General features: G+C 41.6%; 1 protein-coding gene across 4 annotated transcripts in view; it reads left to right on the top strand.

Annotated features, from left to right (window-relative positions):
* The window catches only part of DOCK9 (dedicator of cytokinesis 9), a 1,074,749-nt gene that overhangs the window by 698,708 nt on the left and 355,438 nt on the right, over window positions 1-20,603 (top strand). For all 4 annotated transcript variants that reach the window (XM_033947591.1, XM_033947593.1, XM_033947592.1 and 1 more), the window contains exons 32-33: window positions 5,224-5,340; window positions 12,047-12,167. In XM_033947591.1, the coding sequence (XP_033803482.1) occupies window positions 5,224-5,340; window positions 12,047-12,167 (238 nt within the window). The remainder of the gene's footprint in view (window positions 1-5,223; window positions 5,341-12,046; window positions 12,168-20,603) is intronic.

The following is a 20,603-nucleotide window of genomic DNA, read 5'->3' on the forward strand; positions in this document are numbered from 1 at the left end:
ATGCAAATACGTTGAAGCCTATAGATTGGCATAAGGTCAACAGAGGAGCTAGAAATATATTGAATAGAAGTGGAGATAATATGGAGCCTTGAGGAATACCGTAAATTGTATTAAAAGTATCAGAAGTTGTGTTATTAAAAGAAACAGAAGAGGAACGATCAGAGAAGTAGGATTGGAACCAAGATAGGACTTGGTCTGAGATACCGATTGATTGAAGCCTGTTTAATAATAATTTATGATCGATTGTGTCAAAAGCTGCCGAAAGATCTAATGAGATTAGAAGAACTGATTGATGATGGTCTAAGTAATAATGGATAGTGGTAGTCATACCTATTAACGAGTGTTCTGTGGAATGATGTTGCCTAAAACCTGTTTGATTGGGGTGAAGAATGTTAGTTTTTTCAATGAAGTCTGAAATCTGATTGAACACGACTTTCTCAGTTATTTTAGATAAAAAAGGGATATTAGCTATCGGTCTGTAATTTGATGGATCTTCAGCATTGATTTTGGGATTTTTAATAATAGGGTGAATGAGTGAATGTTTCCAGACGACGGGAACGATACCTTGTTTTAGACTTTCACTTATCTTATTTTAGACTTTCACCATTATCAATATGGAGTCCTGCCTTTTGGCCTTGCATCCTCTTCCAGAGTAGTCATCAAGGGCCTGGTGGTAGTGACAGCAGCATTGCACATAGGGACTCTGAGTTTTCCTGAGCTGAACAATTGGCTCATCAATGATCCAACCTTGTAATGGGTCCTCGCAATGACTTAGATCACAATTCTCTTCTTTCAGCACTGGGAATTCAAAATCTTTTCCCCAAATCTACACACCTTTATATTCCACACTGTTTCTCCCTCAGTATTGATTCAGCTTTGTGAGCAGACATCTTCTCCCATCAATCTTGGCCAAACATCTGATGGTACTCCTCGGTCACATGGTCTCCATGATGCATGTCAGTGGTCTCAAGCTCGCGACCCATTGTCTCAACACTTTACACTTAGAGCTCATCCAGCACTGCAGAGATTGTCATTTTTACTTTCCAGGGGGAGGGGGGGGGTTGTTTCACACACCTCCACATCAGAAGATTCTGACCACGTACTTGTCCTCCTACGCGTGCGGGGTTTATCTGGACAGTATTGCATCTAAAGTTGCTAATCTACTGAACCAGTTTTTTTTCTATCTATCCCTTTTGAAACTCAGAGCAATCTACGATGTTCTCAAAATATTTCAGCACATTGTGACTCTCTGTGTCCTCCTAATTTCCACAGATATTCAGGTTGCAATGTATTACACAATCAGGCAAGGAGGCAAAAGTTCTCTCCTTCTTTGTCAACACACTCAGAAGACTTGGAACTGGACAATTACTCACAATATATTTTTGAAAACATAAGAACATAAGAATAGCCTTAGTGGGTCAGACCAGTGGCCCATCACGCTCAGTAGCCTGTTCTCACAGTGGCCAATCCAGGTCACTAGTACCTGGCCAAAACCCAAAGAGTAGCAGCATTCCATGCTACCGATCCAGGGCAAGCAGTGGCTTTCCCCATGTCTTAATAACAGACTATGAACTTTTCCTCCAGGAATTTGTCCAAACCTTTCTTAAAACCAGCTACACTATCCGCTTTTACCACAACCTCTGGCAACGCATTCCAGAGCTTAACTATTTTCTGAGTGAAAAATATTTCCTCTTATTGGTTTTAAAAGTATTTCTCTGCAGTTTCATTGAGTGTCCCCTAGTCTTTTTAATTTTTGACAGAGTGAAAAATCAATCCACTTGTACCCGTTTTACTCCACTCAGGATTTTGTAGACTTCAATCATATCTCCCCTCAGCCTTCTCTTTTCCAAGCTGAAGAGCCCTAATCTTTCTAGTCTTTCCTCATACGAGATGAGTTATATCCCCTTTATCATCTTGGTTGCTCTTCTTTGAACCTTTTCTAGTGCCGCTATATCTTTCTTGAGATAAGGAGACCAGAATTGAACGCAATACTTCAGATGAGGTCGCACCATGAAGTGATACAGAGGCATTATAATATCTCTAATCTTGTTAACCATCCCTTTTTTAATAATTCCTAACATCTTGTTTGCTTTTTTTTTACCGCAATATGTATTGAAGAACAGCAGTATTCTCTTGCAGACAGATCAGCAGGTTTCTTCAGCCACACAAGTGGCCACTAATCTCTGCAGGTCTGCACCACATATTCTCTCTTTGGGGGCTTCTCAGATAGACCTGTTTGCATCCCCCCACATTCACAAGTTGGCTCAATTTTGCTCCAAGCGGTATTCTCCCCAACGCCTGGAACCTAATGCATTTCTTCTGTATTGGACACACAAGTTTCTTTATGCGTTTCCTCCAATCCTTCTCATCTTTGAGACACTTGTCGAGCTCAAGCAGGACTTGGCCACCATGATTCTGATGGCCCCTCAGGTGGCCCAGGCATCCTTGGTTCTCCCTTCTACCTTAGCTCAATATTAAAGAACCAGTGCCTCTTCATACTTTTCCATCTCTTCTAATGCTTTCTGCATCTCAATCTACAGGCTTTACACCTGACAGCTTGGTCTTCTAATGCTTTCTGCATCTCAATCTACAGGCTTTACACCTGACAGCTTGGTACCTCTCGACATGGACTGAGTTTCATCTTTCTCATCCTGTCACACACATCTTAGAGCGTCATGAAAACTGTCTCCTTTAAGCCTAATATATCTACAGGGTTAGTGGTTTGTATTGTTTTCCCTTATGTTCTAGCTGGGCTGCAATTTGGAATTGCATCACAGTCCACAAGATCCAAGCTATGGCTGCTTCTCTTACTTTCCTACGCTCAACTCCTATTGATGAAATATGTAAAGCTGCTACTTGGTCCTCAGTTAATATATTCACATCTCACTACTGTCTGGAATTGAATTCCAGACAGGAGGATCACTTCATTCAAGCAGTATTGTAAAATTTATTGTCTTAATGGCCAACACTTCCTCCATCCTATTCTAGTAAGCTAGGGAGTCCCAAATGTGAGAATATGCTGCTTGCTTGTTCTGGAATAAAGCACAGTTACTTACCATAACAGGTGTTATCCAGGGACAGCAGGCAGTTATTCTCACAAACCACCCATCTCCCCTGGTTGGCTTCTTAGCTTGCTTACATAAACTGAGGAGCTACAAGCCTGCATCGGGCAGGAAGGCACTTGTGCATGCGTGTTGCAGGCAGTTCGAACTTAAGTTCTTAAAGTGGCGATGCATTTTTAAAGCTGTCTGTATCGGGGCTCTGTGGATAACGTCACTCACATGTGAGAATATCTGCCTGCTGTCCCTGGATAACACCTGTTACAGTAAGGAACTATGCTTTTTCTGGGAGACAGAGTTCCAGTCGTGCTGTGATAACTAATAAGTGGCAAAAGATTAACAGGAAGGAAGCCTCAAAAGACTCATTCTGTTAAACTTGGAAGAATTTTTTTTTTGGGGGGGGGGGTTATACTATTTTTTGCCTCTCCTGTTGTGTCACTGAAAGTTAGTTGATTTTTGGTATAATTAACTTTTGAGTAGATGATTTATCATTTTTAGATTGAGGAACTGTTGTGATCCTCTAATACCTATGACAGGAAATTTTGAGCCTTGAATGCTGTGTTCAAGATATCCATAATAAATATGTAATAAAGAGATCTAAACTAAACTAAACCTTAGGTTTGTATACCGCATCTTCTCCACGGTCGTAGAGCTCGACACAGTTTACAGGACTAAGATAAAATGGAACTCCAAAGGATGGTTGTGGGTTGAGAGTAACGGAGAAAAAGGGGGGTTTGGGGTAACAGAGAGAGGGGAGGTGTTACATTTTTGAGAAAAGCCAAGTTTTCAGATCTACATGACTATCATCTCCATTGTATGCAAATCTATATCATGCATATTCATTAAGGGTATCCTGAAAATCTAGACCGTATATGATACTCAAGACTTGAATTCCTGTGTCCCTGACCTTAAGATCTATGCTCTGTGCAATGAGGATTTCTTACTAAAGGACTGCAACCCCTTTTATTATACTCTGCAGCTTCTGACAGTGATTTCTACACTGCCTAGTGGCATAGTAAGAGGGGTGCAGGGGAGGTGAAGTCCGCCCCGGATGCCATCTTCCTAAGGGCATGGCACCCCTCTTCCTTGCTCCTCTCCTTACCGTTACCATGCACCCCTTGCTTTCTCCCATACCTTTTTTACTTCCCCAGAGCGAGGTTGCTGCCCACGCCGGCTTCGGTGCTCTCTCTGATGTCACTTCCAGGACCTGCGCCTAGGAAGTGACATCAAAGAGTAACACCCTGGAGAAGTTAAAATGGAATGAGGAAAGGGAAGGGGGAACGTGCACATGGCATGGGAGGGCGGGGGAGGGGCACCTTCGCCCCTTACTACGCCACTGACCCTGCCTTAGGAAGTACCTTTGGACAAGGGGGATAATATATAACATGAACATTTTACAAAGAAATACATTTTACAGGGCTGAAAAATTGCTTTTAAATACCTCTGCAAAAATCTATACAGCTTATAATGTTATCTTAGTGGTCCTTTAGTTACCTGTTTTAATGACCAGTCAAAATTTTTGACTTAATTCTAACTGTATCTGAAGTCTTCCACTTTTCTAGCTAGGAGTCTTTCTCCCATCAATAATACACTCCTTTGATAATTTAAAATAAAAAAATTATGCTACTGTACAGTTAATTTAATTTATTTAATCTGCCTTTATCCAATCACCTCACAGTATCACATATACATTTCAGGATGTAAACATCTTAAAAATTACATGCATCAGCAAAAATCATAAGGTTATACCATCTCATTTAGTTCTGTATTAGGCAGTGCATCTCCTGTCCTTTTTGCCTGCTACAGCAAGGAAGCAGGCTTTGAAAACTTATTTGTTTAATAAACATATATTAAAGGAACAGTAGAGTCAATGTTGATTTTAAGATTGTAATTCTGGACATTGTCTCCACTTCTTATTAATTTTAAACCGCAATGAACTTTGTAGAGGTATTTGCGGTATATAAATAGATGTATTGTATTGTATTACTACTGCAAGACACTCTTCCACAGTGTTCTATTTTATATAAGTGTTTGGATGGACAGAATTGTCCAGATACCAAAAAAGACCATCTGTTTATAGATTTTAGTAGAATGGTGACTTAAAATCAGAAATCTCTGCAGAATTTTCTAAGTGGTTTGTTGACAAAATGTTTCTCCTTTTTAGAGTCAGGAAGGAAGGATAGCCACTTTATATCTTCCATTGTTTGGGCTACTTATAGAAAATGTACAACGGATCAATGTGAAAGAAGTTTCACCTTTTCCAGTGAATCAGTCAAGTAATGTAAGTGGTGATTTCATGATGTGTTTTCATAAGTATTTTCTTCCATTTTATAACTTTGAACTTATTGCTGGTAATTGTTTTTAGCAGCTTATATAAGTAGTGTGATGCACTAGTCATATTAGTCCTAGGAAAGATTGAAATTTTTAAAATTATAATGCCTTTCAAAGGGTCACTTAAATGTTGCATATCTGAAGAAAAGGGCTGTGAAATCAGAATTTATATGCTACTTCCGGTTTTTTATTTTTTTTTTACAGGTTTCATAACTTTTTAAAGAGTTTTGACATAAATAAGCACAGTCTCATAATATGCTTTTATTACCAGTAGTTTATTTTCTTTGATATTTCCAACCTGTATTGTGATCTCTAGTAGGTAATAATTTGCTAAATTATAATCTGCTCTAAAGCCCATAGCAGGATGCATATAATATAATGAACCAAAAGGCTTTTGCGGTATTTGAATAAAAATTTAAGTTATGTTATATTATAATGCAGAAATCTAAGGCACACATGAAAACAATACGAAACAAAATCTAAAGCAAAAAAATCAATTGCATGTTCCTGTTCAAATTGCATGTGATTCCTTATGGGTGGGTTTTGTACCCCAACTCTCTATTTGGATTGTAGAAGGCATCAATCGTTTTTCTCAGCTCAGCCTCCCTGGGCAGTGCCTTGTCTCTTCAGCCTTCATTTTTGCCTGGCCAGCTTGCTCTAAGACTTGGAGATTGGGAATAGGTTTCCTAGGAGTGATACTCGCTCTTGTGGAGTTGGGTGCTTGAGTGCAGGCTAATTTAACTCCGCGACTGGCCAGGAGGCTTGGCGGTGGTTGGCTGTGTCCCCCCCATGAAGAATTGTGTGGGAGCGTGACAGGTTGAGGGTTTCAGGTTTTGGAACCTGAATAAAAGACGGTCTGAAGAGACAAGCCGCTGGCATCACCCTTACTTGTCTGAGGCAGAAATTCCTTCTGCATTTACAGCTGCAGTGAGAAGCTGATGTAGGCGCAAAGCACATGGCAATTCTGTGAGTATAGCTCAATACTGTCTATGGGAAAATTGGGGTGGATCAGAAATTGGAAACATTAAGATTTTCAGGGGTTATCCCAAGGGTCCCCATCTCTAAAATCCTACTTTCAGTGTTCTTGAACTTTTAGTTTTGCTCGCATGGGCCATTTTTTAGCACCAAAATGCTGCCATGGCGGCATCTTGGATGTCCAAATTTTATTTTAAAAGCCTCTTATCTGTCTTCAGAACACCTTGATTTTGGGTTGAATCAATTGTAATAGACTTCCTATATCATTCCAAGTTTGTGCTGGATATCCAAGGAGCATCTGCTGGCTGCAGAGCATGCAAATGAGCCGGAAGCTATGGGCCTAGCCCCTGTGGTCCCTCTACAGGTCATGAGTTGCAGAAAGTGTGAGAGTTGGGTCTCAAAAACAATGTTAGCTCTTAAATTGTGACTGTGTCACCAGCGAAGCACTGCTGTATGGAAGCATCTGACTCTGAGAATAGTTGAATTTCAAACTGGCAGAGGTCCCCAGAGGATCCAGGTCAGGTCTTTGACCCTGATTTTGTGACCCTGATGTATGTAGTCAACCAAAAATATAAACAAATACCTACAGGGTATCAATAGGGAGATGCACAGAGAGGGTTACTTCCTCACAGTGTATGGAGCTGCAGGAACCAGAGGTCGTCGGAAAAGAACTCGGATGATTTGGGGTTGGACACTATGCCATTGCTCTCCAAGAAAACATTCTCTGTGGGGATTCTGTTTCACAGTTTGGGGCAGACAGCCAGGAATCAGAGGCAGCCCTAGACCAGAGAGAAGATCTGATGGTGCAAAGACTTTTCAATCGAAGGGGGGAGTCGTGCAAAAGATGTCAATCACTCACTGATGGGTTATACAAAGCATAATTTATTGAAGAACAACACGGTATCAACAAATGGGTTCGACACTGGCAGTGTTTCGGCAATCCTGTCTTTGTCAAGAATCTAGGTGTTACATCATAAAAGAAACATATATACGTGTACATACAAAATGCATAGATAAAAACACAATAATGTGCATTGATAAAACCACATTTATATACAAAGATAAGGGCACAATGAAATGCATAGATAAGAACACAATCATACAGTTAAACCCAAAACCACATTAGATGAAAGAATAAAAAATATAAATTAAAAGTGAAATGACTGTAAAGTAGTTAACCCTAGGGTTGATGGATTAAAACCAAGATTGATAAATTAAAACAAAAGCTGAATAGACCAACAAACCTATTAAATATATGAACTTATTTGGAAGGCATAAAAACAAGAATATTGTAACATCTGAATCAATAAGATAAACATTATATGATCTAAATATGAATATAAGTTGAAAACTAAATAAACGGAACCAAAAAAAAAAAATTAGTAAACTAAATAGATACCATCAGGCTGTATAAGCCACTCATATAATTATTGCTACTATTGCACATGAATACTGAAGACACATATACATTTTGGGGCACTACAGATGTTAATTGTATATCCATATTTGTATATCTATATTTTTAGATAGAGAACAAGTGCAAAGACTTTTCAAACCATTAGATTTAACTGAAGTTATTACAGTTTATTTGTGGGTGTTAGATCTAGAATCCCTGCAGGTCTCGGCTGCTTAGCTTTTGCTGTTATACAATACCAAGTCACAATCCATATGACTATCCCCCCAAAGATTATCAGGATTATAGTGGAGCACTGGGATACACCAGAAGGTTCCTTAGGGTCGAAGGCAATGACAATTGTATCCCATGACTTCAAAATTTCAGCAATTGTTTATGCCACCTAAGTTGAATTCACTAGTAGTCCAGGTTACTAAATGGACTTCGCTGCCTAGTAAAGGGGAAATGATCCTGAAGTATATGTAGGATCACAAATTGGATTTGGTCCTCAAAAAGATAATTTGAGGCGCTGGCTTTAGGCCTTAAAGCAGTGGCTGCAGTATCCTTTGTATTGTGAGCCTGCCACAAAATGCTGTGCCACAATCCGGGCACAGAGGAGGTGGTTTGCCCCTCCGTCATCTTGGCAGGGTTGGGTAATGTGGCTAACACTATCTATGATATGCTCAAAGTTCTCAGTAAAGTGTCAGCTTATACAATCTCTGCCCACAGAATGGTCTGTTCAGGCAGTGGGCGGGAGATTCGATGTCTAAAACTGCTTTGAGCAGACTCCCCTTTAAGGGGCAAATGCTGTTTGGCAAAGAACTGGATGACCCAATGACAAGTGAGACGGACCATTGTAGATCCTTGCCAGATAGTAAACCATGAGGATTGGGCAGTTCCAATCATGGTTCCTGTTATGGCTACAGAAGACCGTGTTATGGGTCTATGGGGTCCTTGCTACAAAGGTCCTATCAAGGATCTAGATATAGGTTTGGTAGCTCCAGGAGAGCTCAGACATCTGGTTTGCACTCAGCAGCCAATGCTAAGAAGTCTGCTCCATGATACCATGGTATCAATGATACCAATGATACTATGTCGTCCTCTGAGCTCCCCCACATTGGAGAAACATAGAAACATGAACACTAAAATTGCTTGGAATCATAATTGACAGAGGCTGCACTATGCAATCCCAAATTAACAAAATAATAAAGGCATCGTTCATGACCATGAGAAATCTAAGAAAAATCCGCACATTCTTCGAAAAGAAGCGATTCCTTCTATTGCTTCCAGTTGGTAACTCTTTACCCAACTTTTTTTTTTTTTTTTTTTTTACCTTAAAATTTTTATATCATCGCTTATTCTATTCTTTCAAATTTTGAATGTAATTCTTGTTTTTAGTTTGAATGTAATCCGCCTTGAACCGCAAGGTAATGGCGGAATAGAAATCACTAATGTAATGTAATGTAATGTAATGAGAGTGTTCCACCCATCTACCACCCTTTCTGTAAAAAAGTATTTCCTTAGATTACTCTATCACCTCTTAACTTCATCCTATGCCCTATCATTCCAGAGCTTCCTTTTGGAGTTTTGGGAGACTAGGGTGCTGATTTCTTAAGACCAGTGGGTACTGGACATAATTTGAGAGGACTACAAGCTTGAATTTTATCACCCTCTCTGGGACCTCATCTTGGACTCTCCAGTGGGAAGACAGGAGAAGGCTGCCAAGGTCAGAGTGATGGAACAGAGGCTGTTACAAATTGGATCCAAAGAGCCAGAGCTAGCTCCAGACTCAGGCTCAAGGAGATGACTCTAATTACTTCATCATACCCAATCCTAGTTCTCAAGGCAGTCAATGCGACGTGGAAACTGTGAGATCAGTCATTGCTTCAGTGACTATAGATTAATTTTTAACCTCATTGGATCTGACAGAGGCTTACTTACATATTACCAGATCATAGAAAATTTCTCGGGTTTCATGTGCTAGAGAAGTACTTTCAGTTTGCGGCACTGCCTTTCAGGTTGGCCACTGTGCTGCGCACCTTCACCAAAGAAAAGGTAGCAGCAGCCCACTTGTGCAAGGCAGGAATCCAAGTTTATCCTTACCTGGATGATTGACTGATCAGAGCACCATCCTTGCTGTACTGCTGCCAGACGGTTGCTCAGGTAATCTAACTCTTACAGGATCTTGGGTGGATTATCAATTTCAAGAAAGAGCCATCTGAAAACAACTCAGTATCTGGGAATCCTGGGACCAAGTGTTTCTTTCAGAGCCACTCAAACTGAAGCTCAGATGCCAGATCATAGACATCTTGGTGAAGCTGGCTCCTACGGCTTGACATTACTTGCAGGTTCTAGGGTCCATTGTAGCAACCATATAAGTGATTCCATGGGTAAAAGTGCACCTGCACCCCCTCCAGAGCTCACTACTGGCGCATTGGTCTCCTCAGTTCTAGAAAGCCAGTAGCAGTGGCGACTTATGCTAAAGCATGGAAAAGTTTTCGGTATTGGTACAGGATAAGCAGTTGGATCCGTTCTGGGCTTCCATTGCTGAGGTCCTCTTGTTCCTGCATGAAGGAGTGGAGAAGGGCTTGGCACTTGGATTTCTTAAAGTTCAAGTAGCTAGTATCCCATGCTTCCAGCCCAGAGTAGATTGAACATCTCTAGCCTCTCATCCAGATGTTTCCAGGTTCCTGAAGGGAGCACCAATGCTCCATCCTCTTGTAAGGCAGCCATTTCCAAGGTGGAATCTTAATGTTGTGCTAGGGGCCCTCACTAAAGCTCCCATATGAGCCTCTGTAGAAAGTGGATCTGACTGTGGAAGAAGGTGGTTTTGGTCGCAATCACTTCAGCTAGGAGGGCGTCCAAGCTGCGGGCACTATTGTACAGAGAGCCTTTTCTCAGATTCATGAAAGCAGGAGTATCTTTTAGAACCGTGCCTTCCTTTCTGCTGAAGGTGGTTTTGCTGTTCCACGTTAATCAGGAAGTTAAGTTACCTGCATTTCAGCCAAAGGGCAAAAAGAAACAGGATAAAGTTTTGAGGTTGTTTGATATGCAGAAGGTGGTGCTTCGCTATCTTGAGATAACAAATGATTTTAGGCTTTCATACCATCTGTTGTCTTATCCAGCTCTAATCGTCGGGGAAGACCAGCCTCTAAGGCTTCTATCTCCCTATCGATTCACATGGTGATCTCTTAGGCATACAGTACATTGGCTGTGGTAAACAACTGCCAATTGCCTTGTAAGCTCACTCTTCCAGAAGTGTGGCTGCTTCTTAGGCAGAGTCCAGGGTAGTGCTGCCTGATGAAATTTACAAGGCAGCCACATGGTCCACTTCTAGGAAGTTTTACAGAGTGGACATGTGAGCACAAGTAGATGTGGCCTTTGGGTCCTTGTTGCTTATTGCAAGCTAATCTGTCTCACCCTAGACTCAAGGGAATCATATGTTTGCACAGGAAGGAAGAATTAGGTTCTTGCCTCGATAATCCTCTTTCCTGTAGAACAGCATATAATTCCTTATGCTCCGCCCTGTCAGAGATGGATATAACCTGTGTTGAATAATAGTCTGGAATGAATTTCCAGTAGCTTGACTCATGGCAGCCAAAAAAAGAAGCAAAGAAAATTATTGTAAGGCAGTGGATTAGAGTTCTACTGCCCACTGCTTTCACAGAGCCTTATAAGTGTTAGTGTTTGCACATAGGAAGGTGGTGAGTTGGTTCCACCTTTAGTTTTGCAGTTGCAATGTTTGTTTACTGTTTTTTGTTTCTATTGCAGAGCTAAGTTAACATTATTAGGGAGTTCCCCGAATCCCTCCTTGTTATCATTTTTTCTTTTAGGGGTTATTGCTTCCTTTGGTATGGACTGAAGAGAGACAAAGAGGCGGAGCTGAGAAAAATGACAGATGCCTTCTACAAGCCAACTCATGAGTTGGGGTACACAACCTATCTGTAAGGAATTGTATGCTGTTCTAAAGGAAAGAGGATTATCAAGGTAATAATAACCTAATCCTTCAACCTACTAAGATTAGTATAAACTTCAGCTCTGATTTAAAAGTTTAGTTCAAAGCATAGTATCTTTGTCTTCCTCCAAAGGGATATAAGCTAATTGAGGAGTTCTCTTTACATTAACAGCCTACTCTCCTTAAAGAATATTAGCCTGCTTCACTGCTTGAGAAGTCTCATAATCTGAAGTGAAGGGAATTTTTTTCCAGGGCTGTTGAGTAGAATGCTGTTATGGTAAAACAAAGAGCTCAACTGAAGATTATGATTTTTTTTATCTTTCTAAATCACAGGGTGTAAAAGAAGAATCTATTAGTTTGCCTCCTGGAAATGTTACATTAACACCTCAGAAATCAGGAAATACACTGGATAGCCATCTTCATAAAGATCTGTTTGGCGTTATCTCTGGCACTGGTAATGCATTTTCATTTTTGCAAATGCTAAAGGCAAAAGGAGATGAATCTCCATTGACTCCTGTGATTTCTTATTTTTTAAAAGCTTTTCTAACACACTTTTAAATGTTACTGATATTTCTTTGTGTGCATTTGTCATCATTTATGGATTTCTATTTTTATAATGTTTAAACACATATGAAATTAGTTTTTAAGAGTAGTTCTGTTGTGGGAGTTGTATACATGCATGGTAATACATTTGGTAGGTGTCAAATCTTTTAATGTTTAGGATGGCAATGTGAATGTGAGCAGTGTTTTGGTTCAAGACTGTCAGGAAAGCGGTACTTTTTTCTGAACATAAAATAGTGATTTGCTTGTGCTTGGTAATGGTGGATACAGCTGGTTGTAAGATTTTAGGGCTTTGCTTCAAAATCCTTAAAATAGTTTACTGGTTTTCATCTATCAGTGGCAAAACGGCCATCAAGAAAAGGAATTTCTTCTAGCTTGGCCTTGTTTTAAGCATTTTTAAGCATAGCACAATCCCAGTGTCTATGGTGTTTAGAGAAATTTGTGATTACCAGGCCCTTCCTTATCATTGCAACATATCAATCCAGAACTTGTAGGTTGCGTCTATTAAATAGTGGCTGGAGACAGAAAAAAAAGTAGTTTGCTGTGATGTGTCCCATAAGGAAACACTGCATTCATAATCTCATAGTATTTATCTCCCTCCAGCAGATGAATGACTAAGGTGACCATACGTTCCATTTTCAACGGGACCGTCCCGTTATTAGACCCACCATCCCATTGTCCCGAGCCACCGCTTCGGGATGCCTAAATGTCCCGTTTTCTGCCGCTGCTATCATTCGCGATCCTAGATCAGGGCAACAGGATCGCGATGGTGGCAGTGGCAGAAAACAAACGGGATGCAAATCGCTGACGCATCGCGATCCTGATTCGCTGCGCTGCCTCGTCCCGCCCCTTGGAGCCCCACTCTCTTTTGTAAGTGGCTGGCCCAGAAGCTTTCTTTCCGACGTCAGAGTTCACGTCGGAGAGAGACTTGTGGGTCAACCATGTGTAGGGTAGCTGTCTTGCTCTCGTCATATTCTGCCGTGCCATCCTGTGCTGTCCAACTACCCACCATTGGGCATTGCGGGAAGTGCTGCAGTGCTGGGGACTGAGGAGCAATTGAAGCAGGAACACTTGAAAGAGGAGTAGGAGCAGTTAAAGTAAGGCCAGGAGACACATGCTGGAAGGCAGAGAGGGGCAGAAGGCTGAGATGATTTTTTTTTTTTTTCAGTAGAGTGGTGGAGATGGAACACAGGGAGTGTGTGTGGGGGATATTGAACATAGTGAGCGGGGAGGGCTGCTGGGGATAAATGCTGGAAGGCAGAGAGGGGCAGAAGGCAGAGATGATTTTTTTTCAATAGGGTGCTGGAGATGAAACACAGGGAGTGTTTTTGTGTGTGGGGGGTATATTGGACATAGTGATGCAGGGAGTGCTGCTGGGGACAAATGAGAAGTTCAACAAGATGGGGACAAAAAATGCTGGAAGGCATTGAGTGGGAAGGGGCACAAACTCAGGACATAGGGAGGGAGGGAATAGAAAGGGACAAAGGGTGCTGTTTGGTGGTCAGTAGAGCGGGAGCCGCGGTCCCGGTCTTTGGCGAGGGAGACCAGGCCACTTGGAGGGACCTCGGTTCCCCTGACAGATCAGGCGATGGTAGTTGGCCTGGCGGTGCCTGCTTCTCTCCGGGCTCAGCGTTAGATGGAAGCCCAAGTTCGCAAAGGAAGAGCCAGCGGGCCCAAGGTGCAGTGCTCGGGGTGGGGGCGGGTGGCTTGCTCAAGGGTCCTGCTGCACAAGGGATGGGAGGATAGGGAAGCTGGGCAAGGGTCCTGCTGCACGAGGGATGGGAGGGAGGGAAGGGAAGCTGGGCAAGGGTCCTGCTGCATGAAGGATGGAAGGGAGGGAAATTTAATAGAAATAATTACAAAAAAAGATAATTAACATTTTCTCTGCATACAGTGTGCTTTGTGTTTTTAAAAATTTTATGGTTACCATTATGAATTAATAAGATATTGTGTGTACATGAAAAATGAATGGAAGAAATTGTGGGTGGGGCTAGGGTGGGATTGGGGGTGGGGCTGAAATTAGTAGAGGACCCCTTTTGAGGAAAAAATAAATGGCCACCTTATGGATGACAGACTTGCTGTTCAGCTCCTGACCTGGCTTCAAACCAGTTCTCAGTTGAGCTTTAATTACTCTCTGTTTTACTCTGCATTTCCTTTTAGGCTAGTTTTCCTGAACTAGTATTTATACTGGATTTCAGTTAATTGGGGATGCCTTTTGAGGCTTATTCTCCTGAACCAGTATTTTGCTTTTGCAGTTGAGTTGTGATGGCCCTTGGATTTATTTTTCTGACCCATTAAAATCCCTGAGTTTTAGTTGAGTTTAAGGAATGCCTTGCTTAGCTTTTTCTCCAGTTTACTCATGCTCACTTTTTTTATTTTTTATAATGTTGAGATGTATCTTAGAAGTTCTGAGATTCTTACCCCCCCCAACCATTCTACTGATATCTTTTTTTTAGAAATTAGTATGTGCAATATTTATGTTTCTAACATTTCAGTAGGTTTCCCCATTTTCCGTGCCATCGAGGCAAGCTTGCACTTGAATTTTCAGGCTATTTTTTTCCAGTCAAAATGCACTCCTAGAGATTATAGTTGAGTGGTCAGATTAATTCAACTTTAAAAACAAACAAAAAAAAGGGCTTCCAGACTATTTTGCAAAAGGATTGTGAAAAATTGCAAGAGGACCTTGGGAGACTGGACATCAAAATTGCAGATGACATTTGGGAATCTTTTTACTAAGCCGCGCTAGCGGTTTAACGCGTGTAATAGCGCACACTAAATCGTGGGACGTACTAGCTGCTACCGCCTCCTCTTGAGCAGGCGGTAGTTTTTGGCCAGTGCCGGGGTTAGCGCGTGCTGAAAAGTCGCGCGCATTAACCCTGCTAGTGCGGCTTAGTAAAAGGAGCCCTTAATGTAAGCAAGTGCAAAGTGTTGCATGTGGGAAAGAGGAACCTGAACTATATCTGCATAATGCAGACTTCTTTGAAACCCTCAGCTCAGTGTGTGGCGGCAGCTAAGAAAGCAAATAGAATGTTAGGAATTATCAGGAAGGGAATGGAAAACAAACATAAAAATGTTATAATGCCCTTGTATCACTCTACGGTATGGCCACACATCAAATACTGTGTGCAATTCTGGTCACCATATCTCAAAAAAGATATAAGGGTGACAAAATGATAAAAGGGATGAGGAAAGACTAAATGTTCAGGTTTATACTGTAACCTATTTGTAACCTGTAAACACTGATTACTCAGCGACTTCCTACCTGTTCTCACATTGTAATTCGCTGACTGTACAGCTCTCTTTCACTGTAAACCGCCTAGAAGTCGCAAGATTATGGCGGTATAGAAAAAATAAAGTTATTATTATTATTATTAAAGTGGCTAGGGCTCTTCAGCTTGGAAAAGAGATGGTTCAGGGGTGATATGAGTATAAAATACTAAATGGAGTGAAAAGGGTAGATGAGAATTGCTTGTTTACGCTTTCCAAAAATACTAGGATGAAGCTACTTAGTAGTAGATTGAAAACAGACTGCAGAAAATATTTCTTTATACCATGTGTAATTAAACTCTGGAATTTGTTGCCAGAGAATGTGATGAAATCAGTTAGCTTAGCAGGGTTTAAAAAAGGTTTGGATAATTTCCTAAAAGAGAAGTCCATAGTCCATTATTGAGATGGCTTGGGGAAATCCACTGCTTATTTCTAGGATAAGCAGCATAAAATCAGTTTTACTACTTGAGATTTAGCTAGGTATTTGGGACCTGGGTTGGTCACTGTTAGAAACAGGATACTGGGCTTGATGGACCTTTAGTCTGTCCCAGTATTGCAATTCTTATGTTCTTATCTCATGTTGTAGCTTAGCCCTTTCTTTCCGGTCAAGCTGGTTTACCTGGCGTAGTCATAGCTATTTTTACCCTCTTATGCTCTCCTGGCTTGACCTCACTTCTGTTTTGACTGTATCCTCAAGAAGTTGTTGACCTTCATATCTCTCTATCCACCTATTACAGTGCGCTGTCACGCAAATCTCCAATGCACTCTTACAAGATAATTTTTTAGAGATTAACCGGGATCTCAAGTGCTCACAGCCAGAGTTTTGAGATAATTTTCAAAGTCAATGGCCAAAACCGTGAGCTATCATTGATCCCGTATATATTCTCTATACGCGCATTTTACTAAACAACTTTAAATACCTTTCTTACTTTTTCTATTAAGTTGTTAAAATTTTTCTTATAACTTAATTCTAAAATATGTGAATTTTATGCTTTGCTATTCCATATAGTGTAGGATCACTTAGCTTTTTTTCTTTTCGTTTTATCTTTTCTTTTTTCTTTTTTCTGTTGATGTTTAATTCACTTCGGTATTTTGTTCTCACTTGCTTCACTTCAATATTTTATTTCACTTCCTTTTACTTCATTCACTTCTCCTTTTTCTTCATTTACTTCTACGGAAGATCTCCGTTTCGCGCCCAAACTTTACTACGGGGCTTCATCAGGAAAGCGACAACTTTCACTCGCTTTTATTCGTAGCATGAAGTTCTTACAAATAAGAGCCTCAAAGCAGCTCAGAGAGAGACTCACTCCTTGTCTGTGTATCCAGCTACTAAGGACCGGTTCTTAGAAAGGTATTTAAAGTTGTTTAGTAAAATGTGCGTATAGAGAATATATACGGGATCAATGATAGCTCACGGTTTTGGCCATTGACTTTGAAAATTATCTCAAAACTCTGGCTGTGAGCACTTGAGATCCCGGTTAATCTCTAAAAAATTATCTTGTAAGAGTGCATTGGAGATTTGCGTGACAGCGCACTGTAATAGGTGGATAGTGTGATTCACAATATTTGAATTGAGTGGTGACCTTCATATCTCAACAACACCAATCCATATTCTAGTACAATAAGTGTGTCATTCTGGATAAGGAGGAGTGTGTGTGACTTAATAATAATAATAATAATAATAACTTTATTCTTCTATACTGCCATAGTCGTGAGACTTCTAGGTGGTTCACATTTGAAGAGAGCTGGACAGTCAGCGAGTTACAATATGCAGAAGTCAGAGAATTACAGCATACCGAATCTTAAAAAAGGCAGTTGAAATGCAATATATACAGCATACAGAAGCTTAAAAGGCTGCGAAATACAATATATACAGCATACAGAAGCTTAGAAGGCAGCTACAGCTACACCCTCAGCACTCTGAGATTGTGTGTTCAAAACCCCATGGCTATCCTTTTGACCCTGTGCAAGTCACTTAATCCTCTGCTGCCCCACGTACACTAGATAGGGAAAATGCTTGAGTACCTGACTTGTAACCCGTTCTGAGCTCCTTTGGGAGGACGAACTAAAAGCTCAAATAAATAAGCTGTTCTTGTACAATCTCACTTTATTCCGGGACCAGTGGGTTATTTCCATCTACCCACCAGGACTTTGTAGGAAGCCTCAAACTTCAGAAACTTAAATCCCTCCCCCTCTTACCTCATCACTGTTCCTGTAAGCATCAGTTTTCTTTCCTACAAGCCAGGATGGTAGAACCTTGTCTTTTCTGATCATATTTTATTGTGTGTAATTTCAGTCTTCGCTTTTATGGTTTTCACCCTCATGCTGCAGAGGTTCCCTGCAGGGACAGCTCTGACTGTGGGAGATTGCAGACCTTTGGAAAAGTCTGCTTTGTGGAGTACCCTGCTTGTCGGTAAACCCCCTAGACAGCCTGCACATCAGATTGAGGATCAGGGATTGTTCCCTTGGGAGTTTATTCACCCCAGGCTCAAGTGCAGGCTTCATGGTACCGTGGAGGTGCACCTGGGATTGGAACCAGACTGTCCCTTTGCCAGGTGGGTGAGTGCGTGGCATGTCCAAGGGTGGGAATGTGCCCAGCTGGCTGTGTAGATCCAGCCAGTAGGGTAGTTAGAAGACTTGGAGTCCAGCTTTCCAGCTATTTGAGGCAAAAGATCTCCCTCTGAGCTGTTTCAGCTCTGTCTGTAGTGTTTTCCAGTCAGCACATGGTTCTGTGAGTACAGGCTGACAGCTTGAATCAGCAATTTTAAGGAGATCTTAAAAAGGGGTTTTGGGGTGGTTTCCGTGCATGCCCAACAGCCCACCACTAAAATTACCATTTTTGAGGGTTTTCCAAGGCTATTTTTAGTAAAATAAGCACCCTTAGTGGCAATCTTGGATTTTTCCATATTTGATTTTAAAGTTATTTTTTATACTTGCCAGCTTCATTTTTAAAAGAAACCCCACATAGATGACCTCCCCAGGGCAGGATGCCATGGATTCAAGCCTCATTTGTGGTGGATGGCTGTTGGATGTGCAGCCGTGTTCCACGTGTGCTGCGGCCCACGAGGGGTGCAAGGTTTGCCCATATTTGCTGCCTTCAATTCCAAAGAGGGTCTTCCAGCACCTTCTGCCCTGACTCCCATGAAAATAGCATCAGGGAGCCCTGGGGAGTGCGCAGGCGACACTGCAGTGAAACACAAATGCATTTTGAGAGATAAACCTTGTAAATCCTTCAAACCAGTGGTTCCCAACCCTGTCCTGGAGGACCACCAGCCAGTCAGGTTTTCAGAATAGTCCTAATGAATATGCATGGAGCAGATTTGCATGCCTGTCACCTCCATTATATGCAAATCTCTCTCATGCATATTTATTTGGGTTATCCCAAAAACCCAACTGTGGCTGGTGGCTGGGAACCACTGCTCCAAACATTCCAAAACTGGTATGCAGAGGTTGGCTCCCGTTGCAGAGAATGGATTTCCCCCGAATTTTGTTAATATGCTTTATTAGGCATACTTGGTTAAAAAGTCTCTGCCTGTTTCCCTTCCGCTGGACTCCATGTTGGTCACCCTGCTTCTGTAGGCCTGCTTCTGTAGGTCTTTTCTCTTGCCTCCCCTTGGGGGGTGCCGACAGTTAAGCCTTAGTGCCCATGGTTGCACCAGATATGCTTTCCATACCTCTGCTTACACAGGGAGGCACTGCAGCAGCTGCAGATGTGGCAGATCTGGCGGATCTACAGGATCCTGAACCGTGTGGAGCCCCTGATTTGGCAGAGAATCACACTTTGTGCAGATTTTTCAAGCACGTGCATCTTGTGGATTTGATCTTTGAATCTTTCCAGGAATTAAAGGTACTTGTCACTGCAGAATGTTCCTTCATGAGTGAGTAGAGGCCACAATCTGCCTCTTTTCCTGATCATCCTGACCTCATTCGGATTCTTATGGACATCTGGGAGACTCCTGAAATGTGCTTGCACCATGGCGTGGCTTTATCCAATGGTGGATACCTTTAACAAGCACTTTAACAAGCGGTTTCCTCAGTGGCACAGGTCACCAAGCACACTTCTCTCCCTGGTGATGAGGGAGTGGTCCTGAAGAATGTTCAGGACCAATGTGTGGATTTTTTTTTGCCTGCTTAGAGATCAGATTGATCCTTCTAAAGGAATGCCATTGCTGTGTGATACATTGGGGGTCCGGGACATCTGGCGAACCCTTCACCCTACCTATAGAGTCTACTCATTTTTTCCGGGCTCACCAGACTCACTCAAGGATTGATTATATTTTGGTTAATCCCAAACTTATTTCAGATATTTCTGAAGCAACTATAGGACCCACTATGACAGGGATCTCAAAGTCCCTCCTTGAGGACCGCAATCCAGTCGGGTTTTCAGGATTTCCCCAATGAATATGCATTGAAAGCAGTGCATGCAAGTAGATCTCATGCATATTCATTGGGGAAATCCTGAAAACCCGACTGGATTGCGGCCCTCAAGGAGGGACTTTGAGACCCCTGCACTATGATATCCGACCATGCCCCAATTTGGATTCTAATGAGGCAGGGTGGGGGGCACTATACTTCCCTGGCATTGGGCTTTTCCAAATGATTTATATTCTGATGTAAAATTTGGGGATTTCATTTGGAAGAAATGGGCAGATTATAAGGCTTGCAATTCTCAACACATTATTGATCCAATTCTATGTTGGGAAGCCACAAAGGCAGTCCTTCATGGGGACATTATTGCGTTTAGTTGCTACAAACGCAGAAATAGGGAGGCCAGAACTTTTCAGGCTAGAGAGGCAATTGGTGGTGTTGCATAGATAGTGCAGTACCACCCCTATACCTGTTTTGCAAACCCAGTTGTTGGCCACACAAACAGCACTTAATGAGCTCTTGCATCAGAGGCAGAAGAAATCTCTCCTGTATTATAAATATCAATTATATAAACAAGGCCAGAAAAGTGGGAAACTTTTGCCTAACCTGCTAAAACTGGGGAGGAGATATCAGAAGATCTTGACATTAAAAACATCTAACAGCTTCTTGGTTCGTATTGACCAGGATATTAACA

This window comes from Geotrypetes seraphini, chromosome 6, assembly GCF_902459505.1.
Source record: "Geotrypetes seraphini chromosome 6, aGeoSer1.1, whole genome shotgun sequence".
NCBI lineage: Eukaryota > Metazoa > Chordata > Amphibia > Gymnophiona > Dermophiidae > Geotrypetes > Geotrypetes seraphini.